Genomic DNA, 16,069 nt, shown 5'->3' on the forward strand with positions numbered 1-16,069 from the left:
CTCACCTTCTTTGACTTTGAGTCCCTAGAGCCTGCCTGTGGCCTGACACGAAGAGGGTGTCGAATATTTTGTTGGATCAGAATGTTCAAGAGGGCTTCATTCTGTCATGTTTATTGTTCTTCCAGAGTTTACTCATTTGTCATTTGCTAGAAAATAGATTTCCAGTGATTATTTCTGTGCTGGCTAATCTCTGGAGAAAAAAGAAAAGAAAACAAAACAAAACCCTTTGAATGGATACTTACCTGGGTTTGGCTGGAATTCTGGGCGGCTGGAATGAGAGCCAGAAACTTCCCATTGCTCCAGGAACCTGACTGCATGAGAGGGCTAGGAAGTCTCATCTGGAACTCAGCCCTTGCCCGGTTTGAAATCCTGAGCTGTCCAAGAGCCACCGGAAGACACCCATCTCCCATTTGTATTCGTGTACCTTTCTTTTCCCAGCCAAATCCCCGCTGAGGAGTGTTAGAGCGTTACCTTTCGAGGGCAGTTTATCCGGCATCTAACTTAACATGCCTTTTGGGCAGACACATCTCCAGTGCTGGGTATTTGCAGTGCTTACCTGTGTAGCGTGCTTATAGAAATGTCCCCTGGGTGGTCCCTTGTTTTTGTTTTTATAAAGCATTTTGAAATTTTGGATATTCTTTTTCTTTCCTGGGAATCTTACTTTGTTGATTCTTTTTTCCCATGTGCTCTGAAATGCTGGTTTTAGTGTTTTCTTTGGTATTCAGTTTAATGTTTTTTTCTCTTTGTGATCATTTCTACCTAGTCTGACGTTACTTTCTCAGCTATTGCAGCCTTACTGCCATCTTCTCTCTCTCTTCTCTGCTGTGTGTTTCTTGCTGATGAAACACTCAGATATTCCCGCATGTTCTTCCGACTTGCATCACGGGACCCCGGAGGTCAAGGCATGGAGTCAGATGCCCGATAGACAAGTTTCAGATTTTAGAGTCAGAGAGATCTTTGTTCCAATCCTACCTCTGCCTCTCGGTAGCTGTGTGGTCAACCATTCTCAGCCGCAGCCATCTCATAGGTAAAATTGGCATGAGAGCCTACGCCGTACACCGTAGTGGTGAGAATTCGTTGTTGGCTGTTCAGTAACTTCCAGACCCCTACCTAGATGCGCTGTGACCATCCATTCTACAGTTCTGTTATGATCTTGCTTTTATAAAATCATCTTCCTATTATAGACAGTTTACAAAATGGGTAGCTCTGTATAACTTAGCTAAATTTATTTTATAACTGCAATTATAAATCATAATTTAATTTCCAAAACTTTGCACGTAAATAAAGTCACAAGTCAGAGACCGACACTCTTTTCTGAGACTGCACATCTCAGGGATGGGTTAAGAATGGATGGACCAATGCCCTCTTTGCTGTTGGCTCCATCGTAGATATTCCTGGCCATTCAGGTGGTGAAGGTGTAACCTGTACTCCTGTGCTTTAGCTGCTGTATGTTCCCATGACCACAGGTCGGGCTCTGCAAGCACAGAGTGTTTTTCCTTTCCTTTTCTTAAGCTTGGAATGAAAGAAAAGAGTCTTAATGATGATTTTTAACATATGTGACATGCCCTTCACTGCTAAGAATCTGTGTGTCTTTCTAACCTGGGCAAGCATCATCTTCTGCTCTTCTTTCTGGCTGTGCCTCGTGAACAAACTGGGATTTTATGTAGCTCAGCAAGTGGGCTTTTTTAGGATCAGTGGAATCAGACACACTCACGTCTTTGTCGCTTTAGTGCCTGAAGTGCTGAAATTGTACATTATTCACAAACTCCAAGTGAGAGCGAGGAAGAGTGTGTCTTGGCACCAGAGAGGACAGTACAGCTCTCAGAAGACCCAACAAGTCATCACCTGGGCGTTACTTCAAATGTATCCTAAGTGGTGGGATTTGCTTCCTTCTGTAAATAAACCTGTCCATCCGATTTTAACCAGGAAAGAAGGATTTTATGACACGGATACCTACAGGTGTTCTTTTCACACTGCATTTGTGAAGGGTGATAAGCTGTCCTTTCTTGGAATGCTTTCTCCACGACTTCTTGCATTTTTATTTCGAGTTTCATATCACATAGAAATACCGGTGCTAAAATTGAGACTGCGTTTTTTGAGATGGGTGGAATGATATGCCATAGACCCTAGAAACAAGAAAAATGTGTTGAGTCGGACCCCTCTCCCTTTGGGGAGTTTATCCAAGAGAGTCTTATGTGTGCTGTAGGTTGGGGGTGGCAGAAGGTAGGGGAGACACATTGACCTGGTTTGTCTTCTGATTAGGAGCCGGGTTGTAATTTTGTTTTAAAGGGACTGGAGCTCTCCGGTGCGTTGTGTCTGAGTCTTGGAGGCCGTGGTGTCTGCTTACTGAGAAATGGGCTGTTCCTTTGTTTTGGTCTCTGGGGAGATTTGTGGATGGTCGACAGGTCAGGGCAGTCGGACCTGACTTCGGCCTTGCTGGTCCCAGGATTTCTTTCCTGTAGAGCTAAGAGCAAACCGGGACCAGCACTGGCGAGAGGGCAGGGCTGGCCGGGGTACTGGCGTGGCAGTGCTTTCCCGGCAGCTCAAGTCCCAGTTAACAGGAGAGGCGGGCAGAGCGTGCTTTGTGCTTCATTGTGCGTGTGTCTGAAGCAGAAACGAGTCTTGAGAGCTTAAACAGAAAACATCTCAAACAGTCCATGAAATGGTAAACAAACCTGCTGTTGAAAGAAAGAATGAGAAGTTGACAATTGCATTATTGTGATCCTGAGTGGGTTCATCGGCTAGGGTCGAGGAATAAGGAAAAAGGAGATAAAAAGAATCGGGTGAAATGAATTCAGTTGTGTTATGTCTTTCTTCCTTTGTCTTCGGTTTACACCTGGTAATGAACCCATGGAGGCTCGGAGATATTGTTCGAGTTTCCTTTTGTTTTATTTGTGTGTGTGTGTGTGTGTGTGTGTGTGTGTGTGTGTGTGGCAGGTTTGTTTACAATTTCCAAAGGGCTTTTTTCCTCAATCCTGAGGAATATGAATTGAGGAGGGGAGGAGGAAACAAGAAGGGGAGGAATTTTAGTATTTTGAAGACAAGAGGTGACCCCACAATAAGGGACCTGCTCTGAGGCCTATGGGATGGATGGTACCAGTCTCATCAAATATGGGTTTTACAGAGCCCCCGCGTGTCCCGCCTGGGGAAATCACACTTTGGAAAATTAGGTGTCCATCAAATCAGGAGGAGGCTGGTACAGTTTCTGTCCCGTTTCCCCCCCTGCTTTTTGAAAGGCTTAAGAAAACAGTCCTTTGTTTTATTTTCAAGGAAAGTTACACTGAAATTCATCTGTGTGGGATTCACAGACGCCATTTGTGTCATTCATGGGCAGCCGTAGGTTATATAGAACAATGGTGGTGATAACGTTGGTGAATTCCTGACCTCAACATTCAGAGCGGCGTGTTGGGAAAAGGTTCAAGACCTTTTTTTTTCTTTTCACTTTCTCTCTCCTTTTTAAAAAACTTTAAAAAAAATTATTATTTAAGGAAGAAACTGAGATTTTCCCACCTCCCGTATACATTAGATTTCCCCACCACATGACATTGGAGCGTCACAGGCTTAAGATTTGTGCCTGTCACTTCCAGCATTTTCCTCCGAATTGCAAACTTTCAAATACCTTTCAGGGAAACTTGTTTGGAATTTCATTTTAATGGGATTTATGAATAAATCTCCATCTTAATGCTGACTAAGCTTTAAACATCCATTCCTGGAGAACACTATTGGATTTTTATATTTTAAAATTTAAATCACTTGACAGTGAAGGCATAAAACATTTTTATATTTGTGAGTGCCATGTGCTTGAGCATTTCTGTTAAAGACTTTTTCTTCTCCCCCCCCCCCCCCCCCCCACCGGTTGGCTTGAATAATTCTGGGCTGCAAAGGAGGAGATATCGCATCTTCTACTTTCCTTTCTCATGTGGATGCCCGTGTACATTGTGCGGGTTTATTTATCTCACCTACAAGGATGGGTATTCTGTGGCAGCCTGTTGCCACGCTGCAATTTCCTTTAAAAAAACAGTTTACTTTCTTCCTTCACTTTGAAACCTTTAACCTCAGAATTTTATTTTTAAATGCTGTGAACCCTCAAAGTCAGATTAAAAGAAGTGACGCTTCCTCCCTACCTGCCTTTCCCCAGAGATGCGTTGTAGAATGTAAATGAAGATGAAAGCTGGGATCATAGTCAACCCCTTTAAAAAAAAATACTCAAAACTGATGTTGGGGGTTTTCAAGTGTCAAACCTCCACTGTGTTCTTTGTGTCTGGTGTCATCTTCCCCCGTCTGTCCACAGACTCATCCTACTCCGAGCCTCCAGATGTTCAGCAGCAGTTGAACCACTATCAATCCGCTGCTCTGGCGAGAAACAACAGCCGTGTGAGCCCCGTGCCTCTTTCTGGAGCTGCGGGGGTCACTGAGCAGAAGACGGAAGCCGTTCTTCACTGCGAATTCTGTGAATTCTCCTCTGGCTACATCCAGAGCATCAGGCGCCACTACAGGGACAAGCACGGTGGGAAGAAGCTCTTCAAGTGCAAAGACTGCTCCTTTTACACAGGCTTTAAGTAAGTGGCATGAAGAACAGCCCTGAAAAACAAGGTGGCTGCACCCACCTCACCCCTCACCGTACTCTTCCCCTTCACTCTCCTATCTGGAGCTCCTGGGAGGCCCTGCCTGTGGGATGAAGAAGGGGTTGTTGGGTCCAGTCTTCACAAGAGGAGGCTAGTTCCGGAAGACAGTTTTGGGGGTTTGGGGAAGAGATGAAGAGCTATATCAGAACAAATGAGTTTAAAAATCAGAGCAAATGGGCGCCCAAGGAGTGTGAGATCATGGCAGAGGATTTCCCTGAGCCAGTATGTGAAACAATGAGTGTTTGCCCTTTGGAAGACCACCCCCTCACTCTCACCTTTTATTTTATTTGTCTTTGGGGGGAAAAAAAATATCTTCTCAGAAGCAAAGTCAAAGTCAAGAGAGAACATCAGCAGTAGTGACGCCCCTGCTACCCTTGTAGAGAATTCTTATTTCTTTTTTTTTTTTTTTTAATATTCCATTGGCTGGATAGACCACACGTTTCTTTTTAAAATTTTATTTATTTATTTTATGGCTGTGTTGGATCTTCGTCTCTGCGTGAGAGCCCTCTCTAGTTGTGGCAAGCGGGGGCCACTCTTCATCACGGTGCGCGGGCCTCCCACTATCGTGGCCTCTCTTGTTGCAGAGCACAGGCTCCAGACGCGCAGGCTCAGTAATTGTGGCTCACGGGCCCATTTGCTCTGCGGCATGTGGGATCTTCCCAGACCAGGGCTCGAACCCGTGTTCCCTGAACTGGCAGGCAGATCCTCAACCACTGCGCCACCAGGGAAGCCCGAGAATTCTTATTTCTTAAGATCAAATTCTTGAAAGACACCCAGAGAACCAAGACTCCACACTGGGAAGACTAAACTTGAACAATCACAGAGAGATTGTTCCCATCTAGAAAAAAAGATAATCCAGAGTCACCTTTGCTCCTGTGTATGACAAAGATTGGAATGCTTCCTATCATTTAATCTAAACTCCTGTGATTTCATCTCATCCTGGGAGATACTGTTTAGGTTCATGGTTACGAGTGTAGAATATGGAGCCTGACTACCTGGGTTTGAACTCCAGCTTTGCCACTTAACTGGCTGTGTGACTTTGGACAAGTTACTAAGCCTCTCTGTGTCTCTGGTTCCTTATCTGTTAAAAAAAAAAAAAAAAAAGACAATAATAGTACCTACCTCGTAGGGCGCTTGTGAGGAGTAAAAGAACCGTAAATGAAGCTGTAAAGTACTTAGCATAGTGCTTGGCACAAAGGAAACACTAATAAGTGTTATTGTATCATAGATAGAAAGCTTTTATAATAATATTAAATGCTATAGTTCAGATATAACTATCTGAACTGCTGCGTCAGGGCCTGGGCTTTAGGTCACTCCAGTATTTCAATACACACTCCACACAGAGGCTGGCGAGTAGGCTTCATGCCCCCCAAAAAACATGAACTGATAGAAAAACAAGTCTCTTTTCCACCAACATTTTAGTTGCTGGGATTTAATGGAAAATGTGTTACATCTCTTGACTATTAATGTGGTTCAGTTGTTTTTTAGATAAATATGTATGTGACCTTAGAAGTGAGAGAAGGTGAAAAGGACCCAGATAACAAGGGCCCACTGACAGGTGTACATGTTTCCCTGGAGAGAGGCACTCGGGTTAATAAGAAGGGGACCTTGCCCATTAAACTCTTGGTTTCATCCATTTTTATGAGACATTTAAGGCTTTGTAAATTTTGAAGTTTTGAAAAGGATGGAGTGGGGAGGCAGTGGTACCCTCCGCCTTCGAGCTGGTACAACAGCTCTGAGTTTCCTTTACGTGGTCATCAACTGTCCTGACTTCCTAACAAACCTGCCCTCCCCTGTTCCCCGGGAAGAGTCACCGAGGCAGCTGATAAATCTTCCCAGCTTCAAAACAGTCCCTCTCCTTCTGAGCTTGATGAGAAATATATTCTCGTAGGGATTTTGTTTTATAGTTTTAACAGGCAACTTCTAATTTTCAAGAATAAAATTAGGAGTCTATTTCTTTCTTTTCAAACTCAGCCCTGCCTGAGCCCAGCCAGGTAGCAAAATTTCCAAAAAGAAGTCACCACTGCATATGACAGTGCTTAGTTATTGCACGAGTGACCAGGGAACTTGTGGTCAGCAGACATGATGAACCACTGTAGTTTTGGCCCCCGGGTGGAGTGTCTTTGTAGTAGGGTTGCTGGCAGGGGGTGTGAGTGAGATGCTCCTCGGTTACACTCATCGCCTCTCTCCCCCCGTCCCTCCCAGATCTGCTTTTACTATGCACGTGGAAGCCGGGCATTCGGCGGTCCCCGAGGAGGGCCCCAAAGATCTTCGCTGCCCTCTCTGCCTCTATCACACCAAATACAAACGCAACATGATTGACCACATCGTGCTGCACCGAGGTAACCTTCCAAGCTCAGTTTTCTTGTGCGGGGTGGGTGAAGGTGGCTCGGGTGGCGTTAGAGGGAAGCCGTCTCAAGGTGGAAGCAGCACCTTTGCCTGGTCCCCTGCTCCTCACCATACCTCCCCTCAAGAAATCACAGCGATCACCCTAGTGACAGCCAACAGGGTAAAAACATCTTCCAGCTGGGAGGATTTCCTTCACTTGGAGGGAGGCGAAGGTGATGGATTCCGCAGTGAACAGTTCTGCGGGGCTTCCCCCTGAGAGGGATTTTTTTTTTTTTTTTTTTTTCCATATCCTGAATCCTCCGCTCTCACAGCCTTGCTAAGGAAGGAGTGAATGAGAAGCAGAGTGGGTGGGTGAGGGCAAGGAGCTCTGTGGCTGTAAGCAGTTCCTTGGACGGAGACCAAAATGATGATTTCCAAAGCAGAACACAGAATCTCCCTTGAACTGGATGGAGAGAGAAAATTCTTAAAGCTGAAAGTGGCCTGATGTATGTTAGAAAACCCATAGGCTTTGGGTTTAAATTCTAGCTTTAAAGCCTCCTGTGTTTAACCTCCCTCTCCTCCGTAAAAAGAGGCGACGAGTCTGCCTCTGAGGTGGCGTATTGCGTGTCCAGTGTGTTCCACGCGGGTGCGTCCTGGGTGTACATAAACGTCCGTCCCTCTGATACGCTGGGGTACGTCTTTTAGGTCCTCTTTGTTTTTTCTTTGAGTGGAGTTTACTGCTGGCCAATCAAAACAGTTAAACAACAGGCCCCGTCTGCGCTGGAAGGAAAAATATGTTTATGTAAAACCTACTTTATCCGGAAGAGATTCAAGCCAGAGGCGGATGGAAAAAGATGGCTCGAGTACCCGTTGCCAGTCTCTCTTGCTATTTCCACCTACTGACCTTTCCATCTCTCCTTCCTTCCTCCCTGCCTCCCTCCCTCCCTCCCTTCTTTTCTTCCTCTTCCTGCCTCTCTTCCTTCCTTTACCTCTAACCTGGGAAAGCTTTTAGGTATTTGCCGAAAATACCGAAAAAAGACTCAAAAGCAACAAGTGTCTTCTGCTGCCCTGCTGAGACGTGACTCTGAAATGCTGGGCATCGCGGGGGGTGGGGGGAGGGGCATTTTCAAAGTTTCCAGCATTTCCCCAGAGCCGCTGCCTTTGGCCGGCACGTTTTGTGACGTGTCACCCACATCTGCTGCAAACTCCGTGGAAGACTCAACCTTCAGCACCCTCAGGTCCCCCTCCTCCCCGGGCAGGCTCATGAGACGTGACATGCCGGCTGGCGAGGACGTCCGCCTGCAAGCTGGGGAAAGCCACGCAGGAACGTTTAGGCAGGAATTCCTGACCCAAGTGCTCCCTCCTGGTTGTCCCTCCTGGTGTGCCACCTCAGTCACCTGGCTTCCGGTCCCCCGGCCCATGTGTGTGTCACTGGCTCTGTGCCCACACTGCTTGGGGCAAGGCCAGGAGTCATGCTGCTGTAGAACACACAGCATCGGTGAGACCCCACTTTGGCGGTGGATTCTCTCTCTTTTCCATGTTGCTGCCTGGTGGGATCAGAGCCTTGATGCCTAATGCGCTTGATGACTTTCCTTCCCTGAGCTGAGAATTCAAGAAACGGAGGCAGAGAGAGAGAGAAAAACGCTTAATGCCTGGAGCATGCCACGCCTGACCTGGTGCTTCTCACACACGCTTACTTCATCGTCCAGCCACACTGGGAGGGACAGTACTATGACCCGTAGTCCTGTTTTATGTATGTGAAGCTTGAAGCTGGAAAAAACTTTTTCTTTGATTTAGTGTAGTTATTTACGATCGTTTCACAAAGGATTTAAGGTATCTTAAAAATAGTCATGCAGAACTGTAGGATTAAAAACAAATGAGAAGATTGGGGCAAATGCAGAATAAGGAGAAAGCAGTTGAAAGTTCACGTGAAGTATGAAAAAGCTCACCTAGAGTTTGGGTACTCGGTGTCTGCCATGAGGTGCTGTGTGTTTGGTAGCAGTGGGCTGCAGTCTTGGCCCTGGGACTGCGGCCCACGGTAGGAGAGACAAAAACGGAATCAACTGGATTTAGAGTGTTTGTTAGACTTTTGAAATTTTGTTCAGGAATCTGAGATGCTGGCACCTGAAAGGAGTTTCTCCACCGGGTTCTCCTGAGGGGACCGTGGAGGATGTAGTGCATGCGTACTGTCCCCACCCTGAATCCAGTGGTGAGTCCCCTGGGCCCACGAGGGCTGAAGCAGTTTAACCGGAGTCACCCAACCGGTGAGCAGGGAAGCTGTGTGTCAACGCAGTCCTCTGACCCCATGACCCATCCATCGTATTGCCTGTCACTGGTTACTTACAGGCTCTTCTCTTTATTTATAGAGATGATTTATTTTAAAAGAGGCATCAGAGTATATAGATATTGTCCTCATTGGGGTCGGAAAGCACACCATCTGGAATGAACATGAGCATTTGAGGATTGGTGGTAATAATGACAACATCCATGGCAACAGCAATGGTTACTATTACTGAGAGCTTATTAGGTACCAGGTACTGTGCCAAGTGCTTTCCAATGAGTCATTTTATGGAATTTTCACAAAACCCTAAGTGGTAGGTATTACTGTTATCCCTGACAACAACAGAAAAAACAGGTTCAGAAAGACTGAGCATCTTACCTAAGGTCAAATGACTAATAAGCAACCCAGCTGGGATCTGAGCCCAGGCTCGTCTGACCCCCAGCCCCTGCCTTTACCCACCAGGCGTCACTGTCTCATCCTCGGGGAGGTGACTGGTGTCACTCTGTTGAGCATTCTAGTGGCTGTGGCATTTGGGTCTGAGGATGGCGTGGTCTGGAGGCTGGAGGTCAGAGACGAGGACCACTGAGCCGCAGGGGGCAGGGTGCTTCAGGACAGCGTATCTGCCGTCTGCATCCTGGCCTGGCTTTGGTGGCCATCTCAACTCAAAATGGCAGCTCAGTGGGAAGCTGGTCTCGACAAGTCAGGAGACAGGGTTGGGTGCCTGCCTGGCAATTTCGAGTTGGGGCTGATCTCAAAGTGACCAGATGTGGCTCTTTCTCCACCTGTGCTTTCCCTACTCTGTGGGTGAATAAACATCTTTGGTCTCTAGGGCCTGCAGTACGAGATCTTTCTGAGACCTTAGTTAATTAAAATACGTGGAATGAGAGGCAAGGAAAACAACTTTTGAACTGGCCCTGAGACTGAGCTGCTGTTCGCAAGACTAGAGTCTCCTTAGCTTTTTGTCCAGACAAATTGCTATATTTACATAGGGAGGAAGGGAAAGAGAATCCGTTTCACTCCTGGGAAATCTGAATGAGAAATAACCATGGAATTGCGTTGGCTGTGGCAAAAGAGAGCATACTGTTTGTCCATGCATTCAGCAAACATTCATTATTTGCTTGTTCCATGCCACGCCGTGCTGCGTTCTTTGGATTAAGATGGGGTACCCGAGACCCAGTCTGCCCTCTTCAAGGAGATGAGGCATGTGCATAAGTACATATAAGATGGTGAGTGATCACTATCTAGGAGATTCTCAGTGGCAGATATATTTCTGTTTGGGGTAGAAAAAGGTGGTAGAGGGGGTAGCTTTCAAACTGATCCACAATAACATTTCAACAGGCAGAGAAGACTTAAGGTGGGTGTATTCTTATCTGGGGGACTTAACAAAAGTGTATTGTCTTTCCGTTTTGGAGCCTGGAAGTCTGAAATCCAGGTGTTCATAGGGCTGGGCCCCTCCTGAAGTCACTAGGAGAGAATCCTTCCTTGGCTCTTCCCAGCTTCTGCTGGCTCCCGACTTTCCTGGGCATCCCTTGCCTTGTGGCTGCATCACTCCAGTCTCTGCCTCATCTGCACATGGCCTTCTTCTCTGTGTGTGTGTGTGTGTGTGTGTGTGTGTGTGTGTGTGTGTGTGTGTGTCGGTGTGTGTGTGTGTGTCGGTGTGCCCTTTCCTCTTCTTACAAGAGCACTGGATTTAGGACCCACTCTAATCCAATATGATCTCATCTGGACCTTGTCTTGACTAACATGCAAAGACCTCATGTCCCAATAAGGTCACATTCTGAGGGGCCAGGTGGACATAAATTTCTGGGAGCACCATTTGACTCACTACAGAGTGGAAGGAGAATTTTAACAAACCAGTCAGGTGAGTGGAAGCAAGACGTGTTTACAGAGTGGTATTAGACTGTTCTGAAGAGAATAGGAGACAAGCCTAGGAAAGTATATTCCGGCCAAATTAAGGAGGGCTTGGGTACCAGCATAGGGGTAGAACGTTACTCCGTAGGTAGATGGGAAGCCGGGGTACTGATGAGATACCTGTGAATTCTAATTTAGCAAAGGTTGAAGCCAAGGATTATAGACCCATCTCTTGGAGGAACTGTGAACTTAGGTCAGATCAACATTTGGTGAGGTTGACCATGATTGGACCAATTTAACTGGAGAAAAATTAAGCCCTGAGACTTCTGTTTCAAGGAGAAAGTTGGGGGTGGGAAGTTTGGTGGGTTTTCATTCATGCCACAAACACTTATGAACACCCATCCTGTGCTAGTATTGCTTTAAGCTCTAGGGATACAGCCAGCAAGAGTCAGGCCAGGTTTGGGCACTGAAGGAGCTTGAGCTTTAGTGGCAAGAGAGACAGTGAACAAAGGAGTAAACAGTTTCAGGAGTATGTTTCCACTGACCTCTTTTTTTAAAAAATAAATTTATTTATTTTTGGCTGCATTGGGTCTTCGTTGCTGTGCACGGGCTTCTCTAGTTGCAGTGAGCCGGGGCTACTCTTCATTGTGGTGCACGGGCTTCTCATTGCGGTGGCTTCTCTTGTTGCGGAGCACGGTCTCTAGATGCGCGGGCTTCAGTTGTCGTGGCTCGTGGGGTCTAGAGCGCAGGCTCAGTAGTTGTGGCGTACGGGCTTAGCTGCTCCGCGGCATGTGGGATCTTCCCAGAGCAGGGCTCGAACCTGTGTCCCCTGCACTGGCAGGCGGATTCTTAACCACTGCACCACCAGGGAAGTCCCTCCACTGAGCTCTTGTCACCATTGGAAGCACAGTGCCTCATGCATCGCTTTGCCTAGACGTCCCTTGTATACCTACAGCAAACCTGGGTTTAAAAAGCTGGGCACAGATTGAATTATAGGCATGAAACAGTTCTGCCAAATATTTACATTATATTTATGGAGCTGTGTAATCACCAAGACTGGTCTCCAGTTGGCATATTAACCTCTCTGTTTCCCAGCCTGTAACCTCAATACGTACACAAATGCTGAGTACAACTGAACCCTGCAGGTGGGTATCTTTTTGGAACTGAGCTAATCTCCCCTAATTTATCTGATCAGTATCATTTTTCTTGAGAAAAAAAAAATCTACGGTGAGATTGATAGTCTTTCATTTTATTCAGTGAGGTTACATGTTCCCTTTATCCCCGTCACTTACTTTGGCCTGTTAGAATTAGGGGTGCAGTTCCCAGCTCTGTCTGGCTTGAGGGTGGTAGCCTGGCTAAAGTCAAAACTTCTTACAGGAGCTGTTTTGCTTATGTTTATGTGTGTCTATTTATGCTTATATTTGGGGATGGAGGCTTTCTAGTACTCAGCCTTTGTCAGTTGTTTGGCTGAGAGAGAGTAACAGGTGGGTCTTTGGTTTGGCCCAGAGAGGGTCTCGGCCCTCTACCATGGTAATCTGCATTCAGAGTTTGTTGGAGTGAATGACTTCCAAATCTCCCCCAGCTTCATGTAGGCCTGGCACGTTGTGGGGAGGAAACCCATGTGTGTTGTGGTCTGCCTTTCAGGAAGAATTTTTACTTGGTGATTCTGGGCTCCACAGTGATGTGGTTTTTCACTGTTTTGAGCAGAAGTGACCCCCCCTCACCCCCCTTGGTAGTTGAGATTTTGCAGATTTTTCCACCCGGCACACACTTCTGGGCTCTTGGTGAACCTTAGCACCCACGTGCTGCAGTGTGGCGTTGCTCCGGGCTGGATCCTCTTGGCTTTTCTGTCCAGCTGCAGTGCTAAGCCATCTTTTTGAGTATGAGGAGATGAGAGACACGATCTATCGTGTAGTCAAACTGGTGAAGTCATAATATTTTTGCAACCAGAGCTGGAAGCTCAGTCACAATGAGAGTGATTCAGGCCTTGATTTCTTACCCGAGGTAATTTCGAGAGGTGTGAAGTCAAGAAAAGACCCACAGTTGTTGCTGCCCCTGTAGAAAAAGCCCCAAACGCTGAGCTTCTGTAGCCAAGACAGGGCTCAGGCCCTACCTGGACACATTCCAGTCTCCCACTTTATGACCTTCACTGGCCTCCACCATGAATAACCTTACTGAGAAAACGCTATCGGTCCTTCACCTGCCTTTTAGAGTCTGTCTTGTTTTATATCTTGGTCATGTTAGCCATGTTTGTAGAAGGGAAAAAAAAGATAACTTTTTTCTAAAATTAACGTCCATATAACTAAGAGACTTGGGACATACTGTAGTTAATGTCTTAGTTTGGAAATGGGAAGTCTTACCTTTCAGAATAAGTCAGCAGGGAAATGACCTTCTCTGAAATCCAGAAGATATTTGAAAGAAATTCAGATAGAGATGGTTGCCTTAGACACCGACAGCTTTTGTGATTTTGAACTATTAGGAATAAAAGGCTTAGCAGTGCCTGGCGTACAGACTGGATGTGCCCTGAGAGTTCTTTTCAGGAGGAACAGAGGAGGGTGCAGGTGAAGGTCAGCGGACCCAGGCTCCCAGGTCACAACTTTGTGCTGACCTAGAGGAGCGACTTCGAGGAAGTAGCTTAACTGGTCCGTTCTCAGCTTTCACTGAAGATAATCAAACTGACTTTGCAGGGCGTTGTGAGAATACAAAGTAGCTGAGAGGGTCGAACACCTAACCATGCTTGAAACATAGTGAGCCCTTAATAAATGGGAGCAGCCGTTCCCATTCATTGTTATTATTTCACCTCCAAGGTATTATTCTGGGTGCTCCTGACTTTGTGCAAAATGCATTTAGACACACAGAGTGAAATAGGAAACTGCAAAGAAGACTAACCAAAGTGGTGGAGGAGTTGAAAAGGAGACCTATTAAAAAAAAAAAACAAGCTTGAAAGAACCGATTATTTTTGGTGGAGAAGGGAAGACTGGAGGGCGACCGAATGACTATCTTCAAGGTGTTGAGGTGTCGTTATGTGGAAAATTATAGCCAGCTGTTCTCCACCTCCACGGAGGTCGACAGACCCGGGACAGACGGGACAGGCCAGAGCCAAAGAAGGAAAGGGGAAGCAGTAGAAATGACAAAATATAAATCAGGAACAAACACAGAGAGCATGGGGCGGGGGGAGGGTGCAAGTCTCAAGGAAGGTGCCAGAAAAGTTGGTGTCAACACTTCCCATGAACTCCTGAGCTGTAGGGTGTGGAACCCGGTCCCCTCGCTTCAGCCTGCCCCCCATCTCTTGCCGTGGGCGCCAGCTTGCTCGTAGCTCATGGCCACGCCTGTCTAACCCAGGGCAGCTGGACTGAATAGTTGGCACTTGACTTGGAGCGGTGTCTCAGTCGGGGTCCATCTTGCTTCCTCAGGGTGCAGCTGTCTGGAGGCATTTTCTGTCGTCGTGACTGGGGAGGAGGAGGCGCCGCTGGCATTGGTGGGCAGGGGCCTGGGATGCGGATGAGACACGCGCTACACTGCACAGGAGAGCCTCCCACAGCAAAGAATTATCTGGCATCAAAACATCAGTAGTGCTACTATTGAGAAACCCTGGATTAGAGGAATAGAACATCATAGCCTGGGCTTTCTTAAGGCTCATTAGTTTACGCCAGAGCATTTTTTCCCTCCATTTACACCAAACCATGGAACTGAATGGTTAGAAGACTGTTAACAGCATTTGCTATTCTAAGAAAGTGTGTGGATTCCATTATAATCATATGTTTCTTAGCTGTCTGCTCTACTTTGGTTTAAAAATATTTATATTTCTAAATAAGCGACTGACTCTTTGTACAGGGAAAATAACATATGCATTAGAGCTCCAGGGAGTGTGGTGCAGACACCACCTTCCATGCTTCCTCTGCCCAGATTCTTGCTGGCCAATTAATCGCTGCATTCAAGGGCTCCCAAGGCAGGGACTGCCCTGCAATGAGAATGTGCTGGTTGAGAGGAAGACAGGGCTTCAGGTGGGAGAATTCCCCAGGGGCCAAACACAGGCCAGCAGCAAAGGGAGGGCTCCCAGGGTGAGCGACTTCAGCGCACACATCCTGATGCTCTGGAAATGTTGCCACTCGGCGACTCTGAGGATACAGCACGCTTTCCGGACTTACTAATACATTGCTGTTTCTAAATAATATATGTTGTGTGTGTCCATCTGTAAACTTTCAGAGTCTTCTGAAATTCAGACACAGCATGAAAGCACACGCTATATTTGATCCTTGCATAAATAGCACAGATTTTAATTTTATCCCAGTTACGGATATCTGGCGCGTGTGCCGAAACTCTGGGCAGACTGGTGTGAAATTTAACTTGAGCAGCTAAACACAAGGGTGAGAGAGCACAAAATAAACAAGCACACACACTTCCAGCCCTACAGCATTTGGTATGTGAATGGGAAAAGCACCCAAATCCTCTCTCTCTTTTATTTTCTCCCTTGTGACAGTCAGATTACAGATTGTCTGTAAAGGCACAAATCCTCCACATCTCCACATCTCCCACGCCACCCCTTTCTCCCCTGGAAGGCTGCCTGCAACCATTTCATCTGCCTAAGTTCTTCCGAGGTGGAGTTGGAGTTTCAGTGAATGAAAGTGTCCAGGATGCTTTGTTTTCAGATTTGAACTTAGATTAGAGATTCCCTTGGTTTCAAGAAAAGGAAAACAGTCTCCTTGAGAACATTTTGGAAGGGGAAACAGGAATGGAATTGGAAACGATGGGAAATAACAGACTTGTGGTTTGGTAGATGGGCATGGGGATCTCGGTTTAGGCAATTACAGAGTTTGTGACCCATGGAGAGTTACTTAAAAGCTCAGTTCCTTGCTTTACTAATTTGTAAAAATGGGAATAACTCCGGCCTAATAGAGTAGCTAGGGAGGTACGCAGTGGTGGCACACAGGTGCTCCGAGAATGTCATTTTCCTTCCCCCTTAAAGACATCTGTAAGTCCAGCC

General features: G+C 46.5%; 1 protein-coding gene across 13 annotated transcripts in view; it reads left to right on the forward strand.

The window, feature by feature from the left end:
• ZNF462 (zinc finger protein 462) overlaps positions 1-16,069 on the forward strand; it is a 143,754-nt gene that overhangs the window by 102,612 nt on the left and 25,073 nt on the right. For 12 of the 13 annotated variants that reach the window (XR_009008669.1, XR_009008668.1, XM_057548790.1 and 9 more), the window contains 2 exons: positions 4,292-4,559; positions 6,831-6,967. Coding sequence is in view for 10 of the 13 variants with exons in the window: in XM_057548790.1 (XP_057404773.1) it covers positions 4,292-4,559; positions 6,831-6,967 (405 nt within the window). In the remaining 3 variants the exon portion in view is untranslated. Of the gene's footprint in view, positions 1-4,291; positions 4,560-6,830; positions 6,968-16,069 lie in introns of those variants that run through there. The other variant, XR_009008670.1, reaches the window with a different exon arrangement.

The sequence above is a fragment of the Balaenoptera acutorostrata genome, chromosome 6 (genome assembly GCF_949987535.1).
Source record: "Balaenoptera acutorostrata chromosome 6, mBalAcu1.1, whole genome shotgun sequence".
Classification (NCBI taxonomy): Eukaryota; Metazoa; Chordata; class Mammalia; order Artiodactyla; family Balaenopteridae; genus Balaenoptera; species Balaenoptera acutorostrata.